This window comes from Hyaena hyaena, unplaced genomic scaffold (assembly GCF_003009895.1).
Source record: "Hyaena hyaena isolate Hyena2069 unplaced genomic scaffold, ASM300989v1 scaffold_140, whole genome shotgun sequence".
In the NCBI taxonomy this organism is placed as follows: domain Eukaryota; kingdom Metazoa; phylum Chordata; class Mammalia; order Carnivora; family Hyaenidae; genus Hyaena; species Hyaena hyaena.
Window position 1 is genome coordinate 1039917 of NW_024080772.1, and position 25746 is coordinate 1065662.

Consider the following 25746-nt stretch of genomic DNA (forward strand, 5'->3'; position numbering starts at 1 on the left):
CGCGGAGGGCGCGGACGACCGCGCTTGGCCGCGCCCTCCCTGAGCGCGGCTCTGCGCGCCCGGCTCCCTGCCTCGAGGTGGCGCCGCACTGAACCGCCCGTCTTGCTCTTCAGGCTGTGATTATTTTGTAAAACCCGGCGCCGAGGCCCGAGCGTCCGCTCACGGGGAGGGGGGAGGCCCGCCCCGCGCCCCTTCCCCGGGCGGTGGAGGGAGGAGACCGCGGCGCGCTCCGGAGCCGGCGAGGGAATCCCTCTCCCTCCACGTCACCCGAAAGCGAGGGAACCCGCACTCGCGTCCTCTAACGCAAATGACCATCTTTGGCAAAGTGCGCCAGTGGAACAGACCAAGGGCGCTGGGCTCGGGGGTGCGCGGGGGTGGAGAGGAGCCAAGGCCAGAGCAGGGGCCACCTCGGCGCCCCCAAGCAGCGCCGGCGGTCCGCTCCTGCCCAGCCAGCGCCTTTCTTCCCCGCGCGGGGAGTGCAGCTGGCGTCAGCGCGGCCGGGAGCCTGGGCACCGAGGGGAGCGCTGTGCCCGCCTCCTCCCGCGCCTCTTCCTCCTCCTCCTCCTCCTCCCCCCGCTTGCCCGCGCGCTCCTCCCCGCAAGGTGGAGTCTGGAGTTGACGTGAGTGAATCCACATGGTACAGGGGTTGGAGAATAAAGAGTGGAGTTGAACTCGTGCCATTGTAGTGACTCATCTCGGGCAGAGCGCAGGGGCTCCGAGCGAAGCGACGAGCAAGTGAGCGGCGCTCGGCGGGCCGGGGAGAGAGGGAGAGAGGCGCGGCCAGGAGAGGCGGCCGGTCCGGGAGCGGGCGCCGGGGAAGGGGTGCAGTCGGGCGCCGGAGCGGCGGCACGGGCAGCGGGGCCACGTCCCTCTCAGCGCCGGCTCAGCTGGAGCCCCGCGGGCCCCCCGGACGCAGGCTGCCTTCTCCCGGCAAGTGTCCGAGCCGCTCCGAAACTCCGGCGGCGAGTCGACCACAGGAAGTTTATTCTCAGCTCCTTTTCTAAAAGGAGGAAATAGAAGTTTCTCCCAGCGGGCAGTCTTTTCTTTTCGCCTTTTTCGCCCTGTCTGAAATCGGGGGCCCCCGGACCCGGCAGGCGTGACCCCCTGGGCTCCTTCTCTTTTTTTTTAATTTCCAGTTTTTGATCCCGCGAGCCGTCCCGGCTGGGCTCCGGCTGCGCGCGGGAGCGGGAGGGCGCGCGCAGGGGAGGGACAGAGGGACGCGCGGACTTTTAGAGGGAGGGACTGGGTGGCCCGCCGGTCCCGCGGCGCTCGCGAAGCAGGAAAGAAGTGCGGCGCGAGGCGCTCGGGAGGCACCGTCCCCGGGCTGTCGCCGCCTCCCGTCCGCGCCCGCCACCGTCGGGGAGAAGCCCGGGAGCGAAGACCAGAGCCCGAGGCGCGGCCGGCAGGGAGCGAGCGCGCAGCAGCCGGTGCGCGGCCGCGGCGAGGGCGGGGGAAGAAAAACACCCTGTTTCCTCTCGGGCCCCCACCGCGGATCATGTACCAGGATTATCCCGGGAACTTTGACACCTCGTCCCGGGGCAGCAGCGGCTCTCCTGCGCACGCCGAGTCCTACACCAGCGGCGGCGGCCAGCAGGTAGGTGCGGGCCCCGGGTGCACCTGGCGGCGCGGGCGGACCCCCGCCCTCCTCTCGCCGCCACTGCCTCTTTTGCTTTCTTTTCCCATTTTTGGCTTGGCGAGAAAATTCCTACGGGGACACCGTTGTAAGTTCTGAATTTTCGTGTTGTCCTGCCCACCGTTCTCCCCGCATCACTTAACAAACAACCAAACCAAAAAACTGGAGCGGGGAGCGGGCTTGGAGAGCCGGCAAACCTTTGCCCTCACACTACATCATATCCAGACAAGCTCCTGGAATTGCACCTTCCTTCCCAGGAGCCTGTAAACTCCTCTCCCAGAAATTGCTCCCCTCTCTCCCCTCACTTCTCCGTGGTGGGTAAAAAAAAAAAAATCTTTGCACCCACTGGCCCCTCCCGACATCCAAGGACTCTTCCTGTGGGAAAGCCCTCTCCTTCTCTTCCCCCGCTCTCCATCAGCCTTAATTTCTCAAAGAGGTTGGGGATTCGGAAACATGGTTGGGCTCCTTCAAGTAATCCAGAGTGAGAGCGAGGGTTGTCGCCCTGGGAATAGGGTGCGAAGGTCAGGGAAGGAGGAGGTCAGCCTCAATAGCTCCGGGCCTGCGCCTTTGTGCCCCCGCGCCCATCCATCTCCTGTTCGGGTCAGAAAAGGGGCTTGTACTGCCGCCAAGAAGGGGCGCCTTGAGGGTCTGGGGGGTACCTGGGGCAAGGACGCCTGCAGAGAAAAGTGGGGGTGGGGGGGAAAGACGAGACCTTGCTTAGGCTCCTGGGTGGTTCTGGAAGCGGAAAAACAACTTGTTTCTAAAGCAGCCGGACTGGTTTGCACTGGAAGGATTGTGCGTGCAATCTGTGTCTATAAATACCCGAAAGGTGCTGCTGGGGTGGCGGTGCTAGTGGGGTGCCTGCCCTGCGCAGCAGCCACCGCCCCCCCACCCAAGGCTTCAGAGGGAGCTGGCTTAACAAACAAGGCCACTACTACCTGAAGCCCGGCTCCCTCAGGATCTGCGGAGTCTCTAGCCAAGTTGGCTGCAGCCAAGAGTTGGTCCGGTAAGGCAGTGGCCTTGGCCTCTAGAAGCCAGCCAGCAAGGAGGGGCTGGGGTGCGCTTCCTGGGAGGGGTGGACCTTGCCAGAAAATAAGATGGAAACACGGCTCTCTCTAAGATCTGAAGAGGGATACCTTGTTCCAAAGTGATTCCCCGTACTTGGTGAGTTCCCAAAATGGCTTTTCTGTGTCTTTTCCTCTACCTCCCCTGGTGACCCCCATAAGCACTTGCTGAAGAGGACCTCGTCTGTGCATTGAGTGTACATTCAGTGTGTCTTTAATAATAAGCACCAAGGTGATGAGTTTTAAATCTTGTCCTAAAAGTGATTTTGTTTGCTTTCCAGTCCCACTGGTGGTTTTTATCGAATCCAAGTATCATTGGGCCACGGTTTGGAGTCCTGTATATCCATTACTCTCTAATTCAACTTACTCTCTAATTCTACAAACGCCAAAACATCCCTCTCCTCCTCCCGGAATCCGAAAGAGGTCTTTTATATCTTGCCTGTTCCTTTCCCTGCTGTTTTTGTGGCAGTCATCGCTGCAATATTACAATCTCGCCGCCTGGCTTTGCTCAGACCCTGGGGCCTGAATGGGAAGTCAGACCGGACATCAGTGCCCGGATTGAATAATCTGTGTCACTAGGGCTTTGAGCCCAGGATGTGAGCAGAGGCAATTCCCTGTTTTGGAAGAAAATCAGACAGGAAACCAGTGCTAGGAAGAAGGAAGAGAACTCAGTCCAGCAGGGTGTAATGGGGCCTCATTACTGAAGCAAAAAGCAGCTGTTGGCTAATTCCTAGCATGCTGTAACACATGAGAATTTTGCAATTAGTAATAACTAGTGCACGGGTTCTCGCATACTCGCCTGCCTGTTTGGCCCGGCAGCTTGAGTGAAGTGCCTTTCAAACCAGAGGGACTGGCAAGGTAATGCCACTTTGGACAAGTCTTTCAGCCTGTCCACATCTGGGGGGGGGGTGGGGGAGGGAAGGGGTGTTAGGAGGAGAGGGGAAGGATTTTCCATCATCTCTCCAACCTGGAGCCAAGCTGTTCTGTGGTCCTCAGGACTGACTTGAGAGGCTTTTGTTCCTTCACCAGTCTGTGCTATGACCCTACGGGCTCAAGGTAACTTTATTACATACCAGATACAACTTGTAATCACTTTATTTCTCTAAGCTTCCTTTATGGGGAAGCTTTCCTGGCAATTTAGTGCTGGGTCTTCCTTTTTTGTGGTATCTCAGTAGAGCAGTCAGTAGAAGAGGGTTCTCTGGTTTTCCTTTGGGCAAGTGAGTATCATTTTTTCCTGCTCTGTTTGTGGGGTCTAATATTCCTGATAAGTCTGTTGCTGTTTCCTCAACCCAGAATCTTTTCTCTGGCTTTATAAAGCTTGATTGTAACACACGGCCATGAGTTCCAGGGACTTCGGAGGGGTGGGGGTGGGGGGCAGATAATTCTTTGTTAAAACCACTCTTCGTGTATATGGCAGGAACTCAAAGCATGAAAAATATTTCCTGTTCCAGTTATAGTTTTAATCTCAAAGCATTGGTGATTTTGTTTTGTCAATAATAGTTGCACACACCTCCCCCTCCTGGCTTTTTCTGTTTATTGTTGTTGTTGTTTTCTCTCTCCCCTAACTTTCCTAGGAAAACACCTCCCAGATATATGCCCTGCCTGGCTGCTCGACTATTACGGTTTCAGGACCTGAGCGTTACGCAATCAGCCAGTTACACAAACATAGGTCATTTCATAACTTGTTTTCATCAGCTGGGTCCCCTTTTAATGAAAAAAACAAAACAAAAACAAGATCTAGGACTTTTCCAAGGCTGCCATTTGTCTGTTCCTCAGATAGCTTGTGAAAATAAACCAAGAGGGACAATTCCTCTTTGGAATCAAGGAATACCAGACTAGCTCTCTTCTTCGGCAACCGCCCTTTCCCAAGAGACAGACAGACAGACACACACACATACACGCACACATGCACACACACAAAATTCCCCGGAGTGAACTTTTGCCAACTGTACCAGGCTGGGACATTCCTCACATCAAAGAACTTTTACCAGAAATGACTGTGATTCCCAAGTCAGTTCCAATCACACCTCTCTAGTGCCCCCTACGGGACATTCGTAGAAGGACTGTCTGGGGAATGTATTTTTCTGGCCCCAGACAGTGTTAACTTGGTGAGTTTTCAGAATTCCTAGGATTTTTTTCTTTTTAATTCAGGACAAATAAATGCCATATATTTAACAGCAGTTAAATAGGAACTGCCTGACGTTGACATGCAGGTTTTTTTTTTTTTTTAATTTTGTTTTGTTCTAAATAAAACCTGGTTGAAAAAGGAGTGCATTCTTTTCTTTCCCTGTCTTGATGTTTGTCTGATCTTTTGGGTACCGGGAACAATGCCTTCAAATTCCCAAGGCGTACTTGCTTGATGTGTTTGTGTTAGGACACTGGGAATTGTCTGGGGGAGGTGGTCTTCAGAATTGGTGGGAAGGTGGGAGGTGTATATGAAGGGCTTGGTGCCCCCCCCCCTTTTTGTCTTTGATGTTGTAGATTAGGATCAAACGAAATGTTATCCCAGGAATTTGTCGGTTCTACTGATTCTTGATGGTGGAAGTCAGCGTCAGTTTTTCATCAAAGCGAACGGGGTGAAATAGCAGTCATGTATTGTCTAAGGGGTAGCTGAATTTTTCTGTCCAAGCCCCTGAGTGCATTTCCCATTACTTTACTTCTGCCTACCTTATTGTTCAGAGTGAGTGTAAAGTTAGGGGCCTATTTTCTTTTTTCCGTTTCTATCTTAATGCAAACACACCAGAACTTACACATCCAAGCCTCTGTAGTCCCCTTCATAATTATTCATTGAGGAGACTACTTATTTCAATGCCACGGCTCTTAGATGCAAGGTTCACCATGCCCCTCTTTTCGAATTGCCTTCAGCACATTCTTTTGAAAACGCTCCCTGCTAACAAAGCTTTGTCCTTTGAGTGTGAATTTGATATTTGGAAGTTATCAAAAGATGTGACATATAAGGAATCAAGTCTGACTTGGTGAAGAAGGCTTGGGTGATCCAGCTGGGTCCAAAGCGCAGTATGACCCTGAGTTGTCTGGATCTTGATCTCAAGAGTCTGCCTGCGAGAGCAGTCACCGAGACAGGGCACACCAAAGTAGGCACTTTTGCCGACTATAACTTTAGATTTTTCCCCCCTTCTTGTAAACAGGAATAAAGGTGCTGGTTTTGAGAATTCAGGAAGCTAACTTTGTGGTCTGTTTGTTGAAAGAAAGGAAAAGAAACCAGCATCATTACTCTGTGGACATGTCTCATGCATGTTCCATGTGGTGTCTTTTGATGGCCGCAACATTTCAACATGATGGCAGCTGCTTTGATTGAGGCAGATAGATCTGTTCCAAACCCCACTTGGTAACTCTATCTCGCAACTCACTGGGCCAAAAAGAGAAGACAGGCGTTCTCTTGCCCAGCACCGTCTCACAGGCAGTGACTTGGCTATGCTCACCCTGCTGTGGCTAAAGGGAATATCAGAATGCCATGCCCTTCCACTGAGTGCATGGGGCAAGGGGTCCACAAAATAGTGGGCGTTATTCCCCTCACCCCTCACCCCTCACCCCGTGCTTTGGAGTGGGCTCTCTGGCCAGAAAGGCCCTGGGAGGAAAGAAACTGGGGAAGCTGGGAGGTAACTCCGTATCAGTCACTTTCTTCTTTCCTTTGTTTTTCTTTTCATCCTTGTTTGTTTCACCCTGGCAGTCAGGAGGAGGAGGAAGGGGAGAGTGTAGTTCTCTCAAGTGAATCAGGGAAAGAGAGGAAGCTGACAGGAGGCAAGTCACCTGAGAGTGTTTGTGTGCTGTAAAATTTGGGGAAATCATGGGGTGCCTGGGTGGCTCGGTCAGTTGAGCATCCAACTTCGGCTCAGGTCATGATCTCAGAGTTCGTGGGCTCGAGCCTCACGTCGGGCTCTGTGCTGACAGCCAGCTCAGAGCCTGGAGCCTGTCTTCAGATTCTGTGCCTCCCTCTCTCTCTGACACTTCCCTGCTCTCTCTCTCTCTCTCTCAAAAATAGATTTTTTTTAAAAAAATTGGGGAAATCATGGGTTATTAGCAACCATTTCTGTTGTGACACAAATGGCACCTTTCTTCAGATAGGAAAGGTCAAGGCGATATCCAATGCAGAATCTGTGAAGACTGATCGAATTCCATACAGAAGGCTTTGGAGAAAATGATACGCTTAATATGAATATAGGGCATTTGAGTCAAGCTGGACCTCAGTTGTGCTCTGGGGTGGATGAGGCAGCTTTGCCCTTATTCGGTCCTCTTCCCCTGAGCCAGTCTCTGGAGATTTTGGAATTTTTCTTTGCCCCTGCTGGGAATGTAAAAAAAAAAAGGGGGGGGGGTCGTGGTTTTTAAGAGAAAGAACCCAGTCTCTTTCTAGATCTGCACGGTCATACCTGCCTGCCTTCTGAGACAGGTCACAGGTATTCACGGGGTTCATGGCTTGAGTGGTTGGGGGCCCAGTTGAGAGTCAGTGTGATAGTGGAATGCCTGGCTGACAACACCACCCCTGACTTCCATCTCAGATGCCATTTGTGCCCCGCTCAGGAGTTCTGAGGTCAGATCGACCCCATCCATGTCTTCAGGAAATAGGAATCTAAGCCCTGCTTCCTAGACCCTTGCACAAAAAAGACTGTGCTCGTGACCCTCATTTCTGAATCCAAGGCCTAGCTGTCAAATTCGGGACGGTCGTTTTCCCAAATCAGAAAGCGCGAGGCTGCAGGGACCTCTCTGACGTGAGGAAGCTTGGTGGCTCTAGGGCGCTGTGTTCTGAGCTGTCTTTCTTACAGGCTATGGGAGCGGGACTGAACCACCCCATGGCATCCTTAAATATAGGTGCTTTCGGATAAAGAAGGGTCTTTACGATGCCCAGAGACCCACAACAAATATTGTAAGGGCTCAAACTTGAGCTTCAGGGTCTGGAGATTCAAGGTGGTGAGTGAGACTCCCCAGGTTAAAGGAAGAGTTCTAATTTTTTGCTTTGTTTCCTCTCTTTATTCTTTTTCCCTGACCAGAGCATTAGGAGAGAGAATGGTCCTCTAGAACTGGGGGCACCAAACCGTGACCCATGTGTTTCTGTAACGAAGGTTTAGTGGAACACAGGCACATCTGTTTGTTTACATATTGTCTGTGACTGCTTCCACGCTCTAATGGCGGAGTTGAGTAGTTGCGACAGACCGCATGACCCACAAAGCCTAAAATATTTACTATCCGGCCTTTTACAGCAAAAGTTTGTCAAACTCTGCTCTGGGAGGTTGGCGGGGGCCAGTTTGTCCTTTTAAAGGCATTCTTGCCCACCCAGAAGTCAACAGGATGACACAGTCAAATAAAGCATCTGGAAGCTTTGCCAGGCTGGAATGCCACACGGCCATCCAGCATCTTTGATCCTGTCCCCGGAGGAGGAGCTTCCAAGGGGGCTGGGGAGCCTCCCGGGACTCAAGCGACGCCCCGGGTTCCCTGTTGTATCCGCTACTCCTCCCAGCACACGCTTGGTGCTGCAGCAAGGCTCATAGTGTTCCAAAGCTCACCACTGGGAAACCCTATCTTGGTTTCTGTTCGGTACTAAGCCTTCCATAGAGCACCATGACTTATCCCCAGCATGATGTTTAACTGATTGTCGGGTCTGCTGGCAAAGAAGAATGCCAGGCTGACTCCCGGGACCACAGACTCCTCGCCTCACCTCATCTCTCCTACTCCAGTGTGACTTTCTGAATAATACCTTCGGAGCTGAGACAAGTCACACCGGCCAGAACTCATTTAAGCTTGTGTGTCTCAGAGAGGCTCCTTGAGGGGACAAAAGCCTTCATCACAGCCCCAGTCCCCTGTGGGGACGGCACATTGTTTTCCTAGAGCCAGCGTGTTATCCAGATGGCTTTACCTCCCTCTGAAACAAGTTGTACATGCATTTAGAGGCAGTCATTACCTAGTGCCTTGTTTTTATTGCTGTCTTGTTTTGTCTAGACCGAGCCATTGCTGCCAGGAGTCTGGATGATGGCCGGGGAGCACGTTCTGTAGAACGGGAGCGAGGGGACTGGAAAGCACCCAGAGGGGCTGAAACTGAGTCGTCCACCTAATTCCCAAGGGCTCGTAGTCTCCAAGCTGTGCTTCAGGGTTTTTGCTTGCTTCCCCTGGGCTGAAATGGGAGCTCTCTTTGTTTGTTGGAATGAGGAGTGAATTTCTTGGGTGCTTTCTGGAAGGCAAATCAGACAGTTCCCTCACAGGAGATGGAGGGTCCCTTCAAAGCATCATGCCGGAAGCCTCAGGGGTCTTTCAGACCCAGAACCTGACCTGAAGAGAGAAACAGGATAAAAATGTTGGGTGCTTCCCGGGAGTGGGAAGCTGGCCATCTCTCCTGGAACCGCCCCAAGCAGAGTGCATAGACGCAGTGATGATGCATGGCCGCGATGGTGGCGGTGACGGTGTTGACGCTGCCGCCTTCCATTTGTTCTGAGCAGCAGTTCTCCACCCTCTGGCTGCACGTTAGAGTCTCCCCAGGCATTTTGTAAAAATACCTGATCAGAACCCCACCCCAAACGTGTTATTTTAGAATTCTTCATGGTGAGGCTGGCTCCAGCATTGGTGTTTTCAGAAAGCTGCTCAGAATATTCTAATGTGCAGCGACGGTTGAGAACACTGGTGTGCCTTTTATAGCCAGCGATTCTAAGGAGCTACTCATTTAATCTTCATGACACTGCAGTGAGATTCTCCTTCACAGACTGGAGCCTAAATCCTCAGTGATTTCACGAAGGCCTCCATCCAGGTCCCTGACTCCGGGCGCAGTGCCGGCTTCCCGCCACCACCTCCCCCTCCCTCCCCCCCCAGCTCCCCTCCAGCAGCCCACGAGAAGCGTCGCTGTCTAGGCCTTTCACGCCTCTGTACACACTCAGCCACACACCCGTGTTCTCGATACTCTGCCGTCTCCAAGGCCCAGCTGAGTTGTCGATTTTTTTCTCCTTGAAGATTATTTCCTACTTGGAGTCTTCCTTGTTCACTGTGTCCTTCCTTCACACACACACACACACACACACACACACACACACACACGCACACAGGCACACACGCACACATGCACCCAGGCTCAGCTCCTGATAAAAAGCCAAATTGTCTTTGCCTTACGTGGTGACTCAGAATCCATTGTCCTGGACAGCTCTCCTCATAGTATCCCAGAATCCACTTGGTAACTTCACAGAATCCCAGGATTCATCCCACTGGGGCTCTCCTCGCCAAATCCCAGAATCCACTGTGCTGGGTTATGTTTTCTTCACAAGACGCCCTTGGCACGGGGCCCCGGGGCAGTCTGGGAAGGGAGGCAGAAACGTTCCACCACCCAGAGTGGGGTCAGGCAGCTGGCAGGGGAGTGAGCAAGGAGGGGCCCCCAGCTCTCTCAGTTACGGTAAGGTGCTCTGAGCTCCACTTGATTGTACAACAGGAACCCAGGTATCATCACCGGTGACAAAGGCAACGGTGGTGGCAGCTGCCACTACTCCTGGTTGGTCTGACCAGGCCAAAATAGGGGAATCTATAGCACCCAAGCCAATGATAGCAGGATTTCATCTGGGATCGGACCTGTGGAGTCTCCTCGGTGAGAGGGGCGGTCGATAGGAACGAGCTGACGTTCTGTGGGCAGTAGGGGTGGGTCCCAGCACTTGGGTCTGGGTTTCAAAAGGAAGAAGAAGCAACATTATGGAAGCCTGTGGAGTGCCGTGTTTGAGAGCCCTGGCCTCTTTGTTAGGCTGAACTGCGTTTGAATCCTCACCCCCCTGCTTATGAGCCTTGTGGCCTTGGATAAGTTCCTTAATCTCTCTAAGCCTAAATTTCTGTCTCTAAAGTGGAGATAATGGTAGTTCTTACCTCAGAGAGAGAATGAAGGAGATAATTTAGGTCAAACACTACCATGGTGCCTGTCATTTAGTAAGTGCTCAGCAAGTGCTATTATTGCTCTCATCCCGTCATCCACCAGATTAGGGAAGAAAGGGTCTGCAGAACCTTTGTGTGGAGTTGGGAATCCCTTGAGGATGAAGGCTCCATTAGGGGCTATTTCCCCTGAAAAGCTGGAAGCCGCGGGGGTGTGGGAGCAGGGAGGTCCTTCCTTTCTCCCCTCATTTTCTACTAGCTGCCCCGCAGAAAGAGGAGCTTGACCCATTTTAGTGTTTGTACTCTGTCATCATCTTATATTCTAAATAGGATGCTTCCTGCGGCATGTTCCAGAGAGTTCTGCACCATGGTCTGGGCATAAATTAAGAGACAGGGAGAAAACTCTGAGCTAGCAGCACTAGAGTTTCCCACAGACACACCCATGAACACGGATATGTAGGTAGGCAGAGAGAGACACAGTGTGTCTGCTCCAAGCAAGATGACGGTCCAGGGCGAGAAGGAAGCTCTGGCCGCAGATGCTACCACTTTTCAGTCTCATTGGTGGGAGGACACCTTTTCATGGAGCTAGTTTCACCCTGATGGGGTCACAGCCCCATCCTGAACCTATTTGGAAAGTAACAAAAGTAGACACAATAAGCTTCCTGGTGATCTTTGTTGCCTCTCCCCCCAAACCTGTGGGTGTGCAAATGTCCTCAGGGGGTCCCAAGCCTCAGTACCCTGGGGACTAATTGGCAGGTGACCCAGAGGCTTGTGAGGCCAGGTAGGAGGCCTGCCCTTCTGCAGGTGTGGACATAGCTAGCCTGCTGAGTGTTGAGTGGCCAGGGGCCATGTCTGTCCTCAAAGTCATTTGGTGTATGACCACATCCTTACGAGCCACCTGGGGAGGGGGTTGCCAGGACCTCAGGGGAGCAGATCTGACATGGGGCCTCAGGAGTAGTTAAGATCCCCCTGATTCTTGGATTCTTGGAAGACCAGGGAAGCCTACCCGGTGGTCCGAACTTGGTGCCCTCCACCCCATCCCCCCAAACACTGACTCTGTTTTCCCTCCTGGCTCTGCTTGTCCTGTTCCATCCAGTGCCTATTGGCTCAATACTATTCTTTTTCCTCATTTCAGAAATTTCGGGTAGATATGCCTGGCTCAGGCAGTGCCTTCATCCCCACCATCAACGCCATCACGACCAGCCAGGACCTGCAGTGGATGGTGCAGCCCACAGTGATCACCTCCATGTCCAACCCATACCCCCGCTCGCACCCCTACAGCCCCCTGCCAGGCCTGGCCTCCGTCCCTGGGCACATGGCGCTCCCGAGACCCGGCGTGATCAAGACCATTGGCACCACCGTGGGCCGCAGGAGGAGGGATGAGCAGGTACGGCTCAGCTCAGCGCAAAGGAGCCACGTCAGTGGCTTTCCGGGCCTCAGAACACACCGTGTTCTTCCGTGGGATGGTGGGCAGCAGGGGCAGCGGTGTGGGAGCACTGGGGAGAAGAGGGAGCTTGGGACCGGGGGCACATGACCCTCATCGTTGGAAGCAGAGCTGGGAGCCTGGGGGTCAGGCCTGGCTCTGTCATCTTGCTCGTGTCCCTTAGAATCTCCGAGTCTCTGCTTCTTCAGTTAAACAATGGGGATCATGGTCCCTGCCAGCCAGGACTTGTTGCCATGCAAATGAGGTCACATGTGTGAAGACACATTGTATGTGGTAAGGCGTCCGCAAATGGGAAAGACTGTTAGGACCTGCCTACAGCGGTGTCTTTCCCTGATCCTTGGCAGGGGAGCCACGGGACACGCAGGACGAAACTCTGGCCGGGAGCTTTTTTTGGGTTAGCCCCTGATTGTCCCCTAGGGTCTGGAGCAGGTGAAACACTCAGCCGACCTGCAGGGTCACCCTCCAGGCCCGCGAAACTTGCTGTTCCCTCCTGGGTGTCCCGGGCCTCTGGCTTGCAGCAGGAGCCCATTTCAGGTGCCTGGAATGCTTGTTTCAGAAGCACAGGGATGCTGGGGTCTTTGGAATTTGCTCAGCTGCTTTAGCTGTCTCCATGTGAGGGTAGGAAGTCAGGCATCAGCTTTTTTTCTTCTCAAAGGGTTCAGCTTTGGGAAGGAGTCAGCCTGGCAGCAGCGGTGCGGGGGCGGGGGGGGGGGGACACCAGAGAGTGTCGGACCAGTGCTCTCTCTGGACACCATCTACCCATACTGAAAAAGCATGTCGTCTGTATCAGTAGTGAGCCAGGGTAGTGATGGGCTCCCCGATGCCCCAAAGAGAGATTGGATTCATGCATAAAAAGAGTGAGTGAGCGTTCTAAGAGCCCCGTCTGTCCCCCTTCACAGATGACCCAACCGAAGCCTTAGACAAGTGTGCCTGGGGCCACTTGGCAGGAGAATGGGGATGTCTGGACAAGAGCCCATTCCCTGGACTCCCTGTGCAGTGCTCTCTTGACAATACCATGCCACCATGGATCCAGGGAAGGGAAAACCCTTGAGCAGTGAAACCCCTTTTTCAAATGAAATAATAGCCTGGAGAATCAATCCTATCTGTTTCCACCACTGTCCACCTCCCCTCTGAGATCCCAGGTCCACAGGGTTTCATTACAAGGATCTTCAATCATGGTCCCCCGTGGATAATCATGGATCCAGTTCCAGCAGTCTCCGGGATACTTAGAATTACAAGGGTCGCTACTCTGAGACACTGGAAGCATTCATAGGATCTCTGTTCCTCCGAGGACAAAGCTGGGCCTTGCATCCACTACCTGCTGCTTTGTTCTGTTAATAGTAGGACCCCGCGTGGGGTGACACGGAGAGTTACAGCCACTGTAATAGACGCAACCCTCAGTTGGGGCAAATGGCCAGTGTCCCCCTCACAGTTGCCTTCCATAATTGTAGTTGTAAATATCGCAGTAGCACTGATCAGAATGTCCTTTATGAAATATGCTCCTTCAGGAGTCCAAGGTGTCAAGCTTTATGGTCACCCATGAGCTGGATCCCGCCCTTATGTAAGTGACCCCTAAGTGAGAGCTGGTCTTGTGAGGGATTCTTGAACTGGCAGGACAAAAAGCATGACGTGCTGAACACTCTTCTTTTCTGGGCCTCGCTCACACAAAATTTAGAAGCTTATATCTGGAAGGGACTTTGGAGACCAGCTTTGCCAATTTCCCCTCTGTACCCATTTTACAGATGAGGAAACAGAAGTCCAGGAGGGAGAAGAGCCCTGGGTAACAGGCTCACTAAAGTGAGTCCGTGGCTGAGCCAGGACTGGAATCTACCTCCTTTGACCTTCAGCCCTGTGGTTTTCCCACCGCTCTACCCTAGGCATGCTTTTAAGACAATCTGTCTGGAGAATTTCCTTCCTTTTCTGAGAGGGAGGGAGAGAGCCAGGAGCATTTTGTCCCACATCAGTTAGGAATTCAGACAATCATCTAGCAGCTTGGAGGAAACCTGGGCAGGAGCATCCTAGAACCTTGGCTCTTTGGGTTCCTAGCCTGAGGGTCTTTTCTCTGAAGCATATTTCCTCCTTCCTGGCCTCCCCCAGAGGGAGGAGCCTGTTACCCAGAGCCAGCCTGGCGCCTCACTGCCCTCCTTGAGCCTGCCCAGAGGCTCCCTGGGCAGTGGCGGTGACCCGAGGAGGCCGGGAGCAGAGGGTGTGTGGCTTGTGGGTGGGAACGTGGTGGTGCTGACACACTCAAGCTTTAACCGCGCTGAAGTCAACACCCCTGAGTACTTCCTATGCTGACAGCTCCCCCAAGTTGCCCCAGAGCTTACAGATAGGGGAGAGACGTCGGGGCTAATCAGGAGGCCAGAAGTGGTCCGGAAGCAGCCTAAGCGGGAGGGAGGGAGGGAGGCTGAAATGTACCCCAGCAAGCTCTTCATCTTTTCTGCCCCTTTCCGGAGAGGGATGGAGGGCTTACCTGGGCCTCAAGGGGAGCCCTGGTAGCCCTTTGCGTGGTGAATCCTGAACATAGAGTGCGGCGGGGCCGGCAGGCTTCCTTAGTAACTCTGCTGGGCTCAGGTCGAGACAAGTTTAGAAGCAGCAAGTATTCAGAACCTCAGCCAAGTGGCCTCATGACCTCAGCCAGGCAGCCAGGCTCCACACAGCACCAAGGTGCCAGGTTCGTGGACTGTGGGTCTCTGGTTCATTTGGATTCTTTCAGGGCTCAGAAAAAGCGTCAGAGGAGACCTCTGAATTCCATCTTCTTTCTAGCACTTTCTAGGTTATAGAGGGTTCACACACTGGGGGTTTTTTGTTTTTGTTTATTTTTGAGAGAGAGAGACAGCGTGAGCAGGGAGAGGCAGAGAGAGAGGGAGACACAGAATCAAAAGCAGGCTCCAGGCTCTGAGCTGTCAGCACAGAGCCTGACGTGGGGCTCAAACTCATAAACCGTGAGATCATAACCTGGGCTGAAGTCAGACGCTTAACTGACTGAGCCACCCAGGTGCCCCTCACACTGAGTCTTCATCTGATCACCACAGAAACTTCTGGGAAGGCAGGGCAGGTCCCAATGTTCCCATTTTCTAAATGGGAAATCTGAGGCCCAGAGGGTTCAGTGATTTGTTCGCGGCAACACAGAAATGTCGTATCGGTGTTTTGTGTGGTTTTTTTAAGTTTTTTTTAATTTATTTAGAAAGAGATCGTGAGTGAGGGAGGGACAGAGAGGGTGAGCAAGAGAATCCCTAGCAGCCTCCACACTGACTGCGCAGAGCCTGACGCAGGGCTCCAAGTCACGAACTGTGAGATCATGTCCTAAGCTAAAACCAAGAGTCAGATGCTTAACCGATTGAGCCACCCAGGCTGTGGGGAGCCCTGGGGACTCTGACCAGGGCCCAACCTGGCCCATGACTCTCCCTCTCTCAGTGGGAGCCGTTTCTCTTACCCCACCCCCAAAGTGGCTTCAGCTTTTTTCCCATGTTGTCCCTTAGGGTAGGACCCAGATCTTATTCCTCTAAGAATCTTCTAAGCCTTCGGTACTGAGCTTGGCACGTAGTAGGTGTGCCATTGATGTCTGAGAACTGCACGGAATGGGCTTTCTTTTGGAATTACTTTCTGCCTTGGCCCACAGCCATCTCCTCCTGTTGCCTCTGCTTGCGCCGAGGGGCACTGGGGTCACAGGAAGGGCTGTGTGTAAACAGAGCCTCAGCCCCATGTCGTGGAGCAGAGTTCTTGCCCAGGAGAGGGGAGGATGGGGGGGGGGGTGAGCCATAGGCCCCCAACCAGCCTCCTTGTAAGAAGCTAGACTATACGCTCTGCAGAGGGATTTTTGTTCATTTGGTTCTCTGATAAATCTCGAACCTCTCAAACCATGCCTGGCACATAGGAGGTTCTCATTTGTTGAATGAATGTGTGTGGTGGGCAGCAGGAGGGTCCCTTCTCCTTTTTGCCTGTCCTGTCCAGGCTAGCATTCGGCCAGGCACACTTGTGAGCCCTCCAGGGTGAACTGTGAGCAGCTGGCACGCTGGAGCTGGTGGAGGAAGTTGGGAGCTGGGTGGTACCGTGGCCCACCCTCTGGCAATAGAACCACCCCCCCCCCCCCAGGTGGTTCTTGCTCTGGGCCAGGCTACTTAACCAAATGGGGATAATGAGGCCTGCAGAGCAGGCAGAGTGGTGGGGAGGAGTAATTAGCCAAGGTTTGGGAGAAGCTGTTTAAGTGGATGGGGCCAGGCCTGGCCGGTATGAAGGGACTCGGAGGAGCAACCCCAGCTTCTCTATGGCCTTGGCACTGGATCAGGGCTGACATGAAAAATGCTACCATCTTGCCTGGGCTGATGAGTCCCTGACACGTTGCTGCCCTGTTCTCCCCTCGAACCTGGGACGTCCCCTTCCAGGGGGCTCAGTTCCAAGTGCCCTCCCAGGCGCGTATTCTGGGATCGCAGAGCCCAACCACACTCCTCTCACCTTTCTCCCTCCCCCCACACCCGTCCCAGAAGAGCTTCTTAAAACGCAGTTAGGAAACAAAGCTGGGGAGCCATTTGCCCAAACCTAATCATGATCCTTGACCTTGGGCTCTAGCTGTCCCCGGAAGAGGAGGAGAAACGTCGAATCAGAAGGGAGAGGAACAAGCTGGCCGCAGCCAAGTGCAGAAACCGACGCCGGGAGCTGACGGAGAAGCTGCAGGCGGTAAGGAGCCCTGTAGGGGCCGGGTGCCCTTCTGGGTGGGCACGCACCAGGGGCCCAGGCCTCCTGGCCTCCCACCCTCTCCTTGCCCACCAGTGGCCCGTAGAGATGAGTCAGTGTAGACAGAAGCATGCCTTCCTTTGAGCACATAGGTTTGGCATTGCCCTGATCAAAGTAGAGAGATTGGGGGAGAGAGCTGGCCTTTGACACCAGCCTGGGCCGGGAGACGGAGTTCAACAGCCTGCGGGGGCCTAACACTGTGCGTTCCCTGCTCTCAAGCCTTCTGGGGCCCCTGGGTGAGGGATGGCACAGAGTGTTGGCATTGCTAGGCCCCAAGAGCCAGCGCAAGCCCAGACCTGCCCTCTCTGGGGCTACTTCTCAAGCTTCCAGCCGCCCCCATGCCTACCACCAGCAGGAGTGATCCAAGCCACCTGGTGCAGGCAGGGGGAGACTCCAGTCTGCGGGGGTCTCGAAACTCTCTGAGTCTCACAGAGATGGTCATGTGCCGGCCGAGTTGTGCTATCTTGGGGTTTCCTCGTATCCTTCATGGGCAGGAGGATTCCTAACCTCTGCTATGAGCCTGAAGCTGTCACCTTGATACCTCATTCTGCCCTTGTGAGTCACTCTCCCCTGCTGCCTAATTGCCCACACCTGGGGGCTGTGGCCCTGCCCTGCCCTCTCAAAAAGCAGAGCTGACCAACGTCACATAACTCCCCCCAGAGCCTAGCCCTGCAGGATGAGCTGGATGGTGTGTGGAGGAAGCCCAAAGCCAGGACTCACTCTCCTGAGTGGAATGTTGGAGAGAGACTCTGATGACCAGCCAGGGACAGGCTCTGGAAGTCACAAATTACCTTGCACATCCGGTGACTTTCTTGAATGCTCCCAGGTACCATCCACCTGCTTCAGGGCCACAGTGTCCAAGAGTGAGAGCTCTTGAGAATTGAACGTGTACTGTGTGAATTCCGTGTAGCCTGTAGTGATGTACCGTGGAGGAGTGTGTGTGCATTGGGAGGAAGAGCGGGAGTTCCCCGTCACTAGGTGAAGAGATCCCTTGGTGATCGTGCTCCCTGGGTAGACTCCTCCAGGAGAGTCCTCCCTACCACTAACCTTCTAAGGGGTCAGGTCCTCTGAGTCTGCCCTGGGTGCTCCCTACCACTAGCCCCAGAGTAGCCCCTCCTCCTCCTCCTCCTCCAGGCCGCCTGCTTTCCTCCCCTCCCTCCCCCAGAAGCCCTCACACCCTACTCCCCCGCCGCCCCACCCACCCCAGCCACCCAGGCCCCTGAGCCACATCCTCCACAGGAAACCTCTCATAAGCTCATGACGTTCGTCAGACCCTTGAGACAGATGGAAACTTTTTTTCACTGTGGAATATGCTGTAGTCTGCTCAGTGAAGCCCTGGCCCATATTGTCTCATTCTTGAATGGGAATCTGTGTTAGGGGAAAAGCGGGGAGGAGGCCATGACACACACCTTTTCATCTTTCACACCTGCTCCTTCCATGTGCTTTGCTGCTTCTCTGGGTTTGTGTCAAAGGGAGGGGGCTGAGCTCCTTGCCATGGGACCCCACCATCTTCCATGCCTGCTCAGGCTGGCAGGTTCCTCATCTGTTAACGCACAGGGACTGAATGGAATAGTCTCCAAGGGTTCTGTGAGTCCTGAATCACATGCTTCAGAAATTAGAGCAAAAAAGGGAAGTGGGGCAGTGACGATTGAGCGGGGACTGATGGAGAACTTCCTGCCAGGCTGGCACTGTCCTCAGCTTGTGTGTGCAGCTTAGAGCTTAGTGGTGATGCATCCACAGGCAGGCTGGACAGGGCTGGAGGGTGCAGGGAAGGATGGGGGTGCAGGGAACGCGTGCTGCCCTCCCTTCCCCTCCAGACCTCACCAGTCCCCCCTCATGGGTACCTTGGGGGAGTCCTGGCATTGAGGCAATAAAGCATGGTAGCATGTGGCCTCTGGAGTCAGATATGTTGGGGTCAAGTCTGGGCTACCTTACCTGCTTGCTCTGTGATGCTGGGCAAATGACAAAACCTCTCTGAATCTCAGTTTCCTTATCTGCAAAGTGAGTTGATTGACAATGCCTGCTTCAGAAGTCTCCTGGAGGTTTGATCTGCAATGCCTGGCACAAAGTAAGCCCTTAGTCATGGTGCCTACAACTGTCACTCCAGCCTTCCCCCAAGCCGACTCTCCTCCTGTCTCAGGAGCTTTGGATATAAAAGGAATCTTTAAAAAAAAAAAAAAAAAAAAAACTTTTTTAAAATGTGTATTTATTTTTGAGAGAGAGAGAGACAGTATGAGTGGGAGAGGACCAGAGAGGGAGGGAGACACAGAGTCTGAAGCAGGCTCCAGGCTCTGAGCTGTCAGCACAGAGCCTGACTCAAGACTCGAGCTCACTGACTGTGAGATGGTGACCTAAGCCGAAGTCGACGCTTAACCGACTGAGCCACCCAGGCCCCCCTGGACATAAAAGGAATCTTGAGCCTCCAGGTGACTCAGAGCCAGTGGGGTCTGTGGCCGGGGGTGTGAACGGGCTGCTTTCACAGTTGGTCCTCTGAGGACAGCTCTGGTTTTCCCTTTCTCACCTGGATTGGAACCCCCACCCCAACCCAAGCAGGCCTCCCTGGCAGGCTCCTGTCTCTCACACACCTCTCTTCACCCTGCAGGAGACAGAGGAGCTGGAGGAGGAGAAGTCAGGTCTGCAGAAGGAGATCGCCGAGCTGCAGAAGGAGAAGGAAAAGCTGGAGTTCATGTTAGTGGCCCATGGGCCCGTGTGCAAGATCAGCCCCGAGGAGCGCCGATCACCCCCAGCCTCCGGGCTCCAGCCCCTGCGCGGTGGAGGTGGCGGAGTGGGTGCCGTCGTGGTGAAACAGGAGCCCCTGGAAGAGGAGAGCCCGTCATCCTCCTCGGCTGGGCTGGACAAGGCCCAGCGCTCTGTCATCAAGCCCATCAGCATCGCTGGGGGCTTCTACGGGGAGGAGCCCCTGCACACCCCCATCGTGGTGACCTCCACGCCTGCTATCACTCCGGGCACCTCGAACCTCGTCTTCACCTACCCCAGCGTCCTGGAGCAGGAGTCGCCTGCGTCACCCTCCGAGTCCTGCTCCAAGGCTCACCGCAGAAGCAGTAGCAGTGGGGACCAGTCATCAGACTCCTTGAACTCCCCTACTCTGCTGGCTCTGTAACCCAGCTCCCAGGGGTTCCTCGTCACTGCCTCCTTCCCAGGGACCAGCACCTTCAAGCGCTCCAGGGCCATGAGGGCAAGAGGGGGACCCTACCTGAGAGCTTCCTGGCTCCGGGGAGACCCAGGTGGGATTTGGCGGTGAGGTGGTGAGGACGTAGGGGATCTCCTAGAACTCAACGGGACCTCCTCCCTCATTCATCTTGCAAAGCAAATCCTGTGTCTTGAAGAGCCTTGGAGAACTTGGTGTGGGGGACTCAGGCATCTCTCTGGCTTCTGAAAAGCCTGAAGCTGGTGTGGACCGTTCCTGTCCCTTTGTCACGATCTGTCTCTGGAGTGATGGTGTCCTTCCCCGCCCCACCAAGCATGCTCAGTGCCTTTTGGTTTCACCTTCCCTTTATTCGCCCCTTCCTCCCCCCAGTGTCAATTTCACTTCCTCTTGGTTTTTATCAAAGTTGCCATGACATTTCATCTGGGTGGTCTGAATATTAAAGCTCTTCATTTCTGGAGACGGGGCGGCAGGTGACTGACTCTTCTGCTGGGGCTGACTGGTCCAGAAGGGGACAGTCAATGTGCAATACAGACCCTTCCCCCCCTTGACACTCCCCGGCCCACCACCATCTCCAGAACCACCAGCAGAGCTCCCTGAGCTTGCAAGGAGATGCTGCCATCACTGGGAGCCTGGAGGACCCATCCTCCCCGTCCTCGGAGACAACTTTTGGAGGAGCAGCTTGTCCAGAAGACAGGGTGTGAGTGCGACAGCCGGGGCACAGGCTGGGTTTGCCAAATGCCTACTTACTGGGCCAGGAATAGTGCCAACAATCACACAGGTGTGTCCTAGCCAGCTTGCCTTGACCTAGTGTCTTGAGCAGGATGTCTCCTACGATTACTGCCTCACCATCCTGTCCCTGGACCCTTCTCGCTACACCAGGGAGGTGTCCCTCCCTAGGAACCGCACATCACTCCCAAGTCTCTATTGGCTCTGCCGTCGCCGGCCTGGCTCTTGGGGTGACGCCACCCACCGAAATTTAATGAGCGTGGGCCTCGCCCCTCCCCAGTTGCTGCTGGGTGGGCCCCTCCCCAAGCCTCAAAGGCACCTTTGCTGTGAATAGAAAGGTAGGGGAGGAAGGAGGGAGGCAAAGTGGGACTCGCCTCTCAGTGAGATGCCAGGCCTTTTCTGCCCTCTGTGGTCATCTGCTGCCTGATGGAGCGCTTTTTCTCTTCCACACCCTGTCCACACTGTGCTCCTCAGGTCCAGCTGTGAACCGCTGACCCAGAGCTGTTGCTGAGGCTTGGGCTTCCGTGCCATTCCTGGGGGCTGCTGAAATCAGAGATAAGATGCATTGCTTCCCACTGCAGGGGGGGGGTGGGATCGGGGAGGGGGTTCCTCCCGGCCTCTTGCAAGAGCACAGCTCAGCGCCGGCCCTGCCTCCCACCCCTCTGAGCCTTTTCCTCCCTAAGGCAAAGTTCTGGCTGATCTAGAATCGGCCTCTGCTGGGCTAGTGCTTTGTTGTGATTCAGCTCTAGAGATCATTGTATGATAATTTAAAATTATATAGATATTATTTAAATCAAACCCAATGGGGGTTAAATTTCAAAGTTAGACTCGGGGGAGAGAGAGAGAGAGCTGTGACACGTTAGTTCACTTGTTCCTTCATACACCCAGGCCTCTAGGGCGGGTCCTCGCTTAATGCCCGTGACCCACCTCCGCATTCTAGAATGAACACACAGAATGGAGCAGCCAAATGCTTAAAGTACGTGGCCCACTCTGACCAAGAGTGAAGTGGGAACGGATAAGCCATGCAGAGAGTGGATATCAAAAGGATTTCCCCCCACCAAAAAAAAAACCTTAAAAATTCCTAGGCTATGATGCTGCCCTCCTGGTGTCCCAGAGGCTCTGGGACAGGGGGGCATTAGATTGGGCAGTTGAGTTTCTGGCTTCGGATTAATCAGAGAAACAGAAGTCAGCCAGAAGCAGCAGGAGGTGGGCAAATAAAACGGGTGCGCTCTGCTCTCAAGGGCTTGATCATCTCAAGTGGTATTTGTGGCCGATTGGGAGCTCTTTGCTTCTTTTTGCATATATATATTTCTTAAATGAAGCTGCTTTTTGGTGTTTTGTTTCTGAAAGTCCCTTTGTGCTTCACTTTGCCCGGCGCTGATCCTGAGGCAGGCCGTCGTCTGTGACTTGGGGCCAGCCTGGACGTTCCCGGGAGAGAGTTTGGCTCTAGTGCCCATTTCAAGCTGTGTTGGCTTTGGGACCAGCAGAAGGCAAAAACTCCCCCAGCTCGCAGGGCTTTAGAGGCCTCTAAGCCGCATTCCCGCTCAGGACCTTGGAGGGGATTTGGCCTCCCCAAAGCCAGAGGCTGACCATTCACACCTAACTCACGAACAGATCCTCAGTTATGTCTTCTGGCTTGTTCTCGAAGTTCCTGCACACACACCATTGTTCCAGAATCGCCGGATGCCAGGCCTGCTTTCTCCTCCCACGGCTCCCACTAAAGGAACAGCGGCAGCGGGGGCGCCTTGGTGCTTAGGCGGGAACTGCAGGGCCTCCTCTGTGGCCCCAGCCGCCAGGCAGCTCTGGAACGGCCTAGGGCAGGCGCGCCTTGACAGGCTAGTGTGAAACACACAGTCCTCATGGCCACCTGGCTGGCCTCGCGGGGATCCGTCCCCTTCCTGGCTGAGTGGAGGGGCACAGCTGCTGACCCAGGAAAGAGAGGAGATCCCAGGTGAAGCTTAGGAAATAGCCGGGGCAGCTGCACGCAGAGCTTTCGTGGGGAAGTTTGCAGAAAGACATCATTGTTCTGCCTGTGAGAAAGGACAGGTGGGTCCACTGGCCAGTCACACAAGCATCTCAGCCAGGAGCCATCAGAGGCTGTGGCTTCCTTTCCTCAGGCTTTGGGGACGAGAGCAACAAGAGCCTCTTCCCTGCTCCCACTTGGCTCAAAGTCTAAGGGAGGGCTCGACGCCATAGGCATTGGAATTTTTCTCCCTTTTCCTTGATGGACCAACAGATGTTCCTGCGATCTCACCGTTTACCTTTCAGATTGATCTCCTTTCGGGATCAGAGATCACACAGCCCCTTGAAGAAGGAAATGAATAAGCACCTACTACGTGCCAGGCACTGTGTTAGGCACTTTTATAAATATACCCTCTTTAGGATGAGACTGAGGGGTGAGGGTATCCCCTATTAAAGGCCCTCAAGTAATGGATAAACAAAAACACTTCTTCAAAGGTCCGTCTTCAAAGAGTTGAGGCAAGGTTGCCTTCAGTCGGAGGTTTGTTCTCAAAGACCCATCCCCCACGGTACCCTCCCACCTCCAAACTTCTCTTCCCTCTCTTTTGTGATGTGCTCCTTTGCACTCCTCAGATGGTTGGAGGGGTAACTAGAGTCCTTCTAGAATTTGTGGACCAATAGGATATGTGATGTGTGTAATTTCCTTTAAAAACTTAAGTAAAGGGGTCTTGCTACTTTCTGCTTGTTGAGTCTTCTCGACATTTATCTTTAAAGCCAGCATCTCACTATTTATTGACAGGTTGGGTGTGTGTGTATGTGTGTGTGTGTGTGCGCGCGTGCGTGTGTGCCTACATTTCCAAGTGTGCCTCCTGCAGCTTTTAAAAAGGAAACTCAATCATCCCACTAATTTGACATCTCATGCTTCTAGTGTTTTGGCCATACATTAACAGAGGGCTTTCATTGGCCAGTGCTGATGTGTCAGGAAAGGCTGGGTCAAATTTTGAGCGGGGTATGGGAAGGGGAGGGGGAGAAGAAATTGACATTTATTTTATTATTTATTTAAAATGTTTACATCTCTGTGTTGTACCAAGCCTGAATAGAAACAGCATTAAAATACTCAGCTCCTCTCTCCCTCTCTTTCTTCAGTTTTTAAAAAAATTTAGGCTAATGATGCTTTTTCGTTTCTAAAATGACTTGTGACATGTGCTGTATAAACTGTATAAAAAGGTTCTGTTCTTAAAGACGGATGGTCATTCCTCTGGGGACAGCGGTCACCAGGAAGTCTACATTGTAAGAGAATATGACGGAAGATCCTGCCCTGTTCCTTAAAATTTTTTTTCTCTGTATGATTAAAAGTTTATTCCATTTCTTTTAGTTTGTGGTTACTTGATATCGAGGAAGAAAATATTCGCCTTTGTATAAAGAATAGGTGTCAGGGTGTCTTTTCTGCAGTGAGAGATGTACATATCGTATTTTGGTATATAGTGGGAAATCATAAATTTCGTGCATCTGTATTTGAGATCTGTCGATGGTGTGGAGTAAAGTCTGCTAGAAGAATGTGGAGGCAAACACGTTGTACACGATTCCTATAGCTCTATGGAGAATTTCAGTACCTTTCTGAGCATCTTTCTTTTTTCTTTTTCTTTCCTTTTTTTTTTTCCCTTAAGTATTGGTGAAATGGTCCCTTCGGAAAGGCTTCTAAATAGGCCTTTCCCGGCAGGACTGGAGCTCAAAAATCCTTGTATAGTTTTGAAAATTGAGGAGTAGTTCTGCTCTGAAGCATCTCTGGTGGTGTTTTCTGTTGTTGTTTTGTTACTTTACTGTAATACAAGCCTACAGTATTTGCACTAAAGAAAGCTTGTTAGAAAAAGCTTGCTGCTATGGAAGAAAGAACATATTAAAACCTTTTTTTTTTTTTTTTTTGGTTAGCTTTTCCACTTTCAATTGAGTAGTTTTTGTAGAATAAAATGAATTAAGATTGAAGAGCCTCTGATGGTTGGTTTATTCACTCTTTTCTTCCCATCTCTCCTGTCCCTTCTCCTTTTCTTCTAGACGTTTCTACCTTTGGCCTTGGGGGTAGAGTTGATCTCTGGTGGGTGGGCACAGTGGGGCAATGGCTCTCCTAGAGCCTCTCTCTGCAAAACGGTGAGGTGGGCCTGTGCCCCACCTCCCTTCTCCTGCTTCCCCTCCTGACCCTCCCTCAACTCCTCCCAACCCAGCTCCCCCTTCTCAGGGCCTGATTCTCAGCTAGCTGCCAACTGCTGCCAAGGCGTGAGCCAATAAAAGTTCAAGGTGCTGTCCCTTCCTGGAGGTATTGTGTTTGGAGGGGTTGGCCCTGGAAACCGATGAATCTTCAAAGAACCAATTAAACGTGTCGCTAAGATTGTCCAGGTGGTCGAATGAGATCACGCATGGGAAAGGCCTCTGAAAACAACTGAGGTGTGTACCTCAGTGGATGATCACATCTCCAGATTTTCTTTCTGAAAGGACACAGGTTGTTAGGTGTGAAACTGAGAAGCGTCAGCCCAGACCCCATTGCCCTGTAGACCGGGAAACCCCGGGGTAAATGGGCAACAGCTGTTCGGGCTGCTGGTTCCTTGCAGCGTAAGTGGTAGGGAGGCCAAGCTGTCATTAGTTAGTGCTCCTGGGGGTCGGCAGCTGGCCGAGAATTAGCCCCTGAAATTACACCGGGTGCTGCAAGTCTGCTTCGGACCAGCTCCGCATGCAGGTTCCCTTCTCTGGAGGACCCGAGAGCACTGGACTGTGAGTTAGAAGGACCTGCCTTCCCTACCCAGCGGCAGTGGAGTTCTGGAGAAAGCTATTTAACCTCTCTGAGCCGTAGTCTCCGTGTCTGTAAAGGGGGAGGGTCATGATAGTACTCTAAGAGCACCCCCATGAGGATTAGGGAGGCTCCTCCTTTCCCTTTTGAGAGGGCCTGCGGCATTAGGGGACAGGGCCTCCCAGGGACCTCCTCTGCCCCCGCAGACACCACAGAAAACAGGGTCTCTGTCTTCCTGAACAGCGAATGTGTCCCTTCGCGGTGTAAGTGTCAGATGCTGGGAGTGTTCGCACGGGCTTGTGTAGGCTTTGGGGACTCTGCCACCCAGAGAGAAGCCTGTGCGCATGTGTCTAAGCGTGACTCTCATGCCCAGGCACTTCCGTAACACCTTTCATC

General features: G+C 53.3%; 1 protein-coding gene across 2 annotated transcripts; it reads left to right on the forward strand.

Annotated features, from left to right (window-relative positions):
• The first annotated feature begins 661 nt into the window (after positions 1-661).
• On the forward strand, positions 662-23940 carry FOSL2 (FOS like 2, AP-1 transcription factor subunit). Of its 2 annotated transcripts, none has more exons than XM_039238518.1 (4): positions 662-1594; positions 11675-11926; positions 16553-16660; positions 19320-23940. In XM_039238518.1, the coding sequence occupies exons 1-4, from the start codon at positions 1496-1498 to the stop codon at positions 19836-19838; spliced, it is 978 nt and encodes a 325-aa protein (XP_039094449.1). In that variant the 5' UTR covers positions 662-1495; the 3' UTR covers positions 19839-23940. The 2 variants fall into 2 exon arrangements, with proteins under 2 accessions (XP_039094449.1, XP_039094450.1); XM_039238519.1 differs by lacking the exon at positions 662-1594 and adding an exon at positions 3470-3555.
• The last annotated feature ends 1806 nt before the right edge of the window (positions 23941-25746 follow it).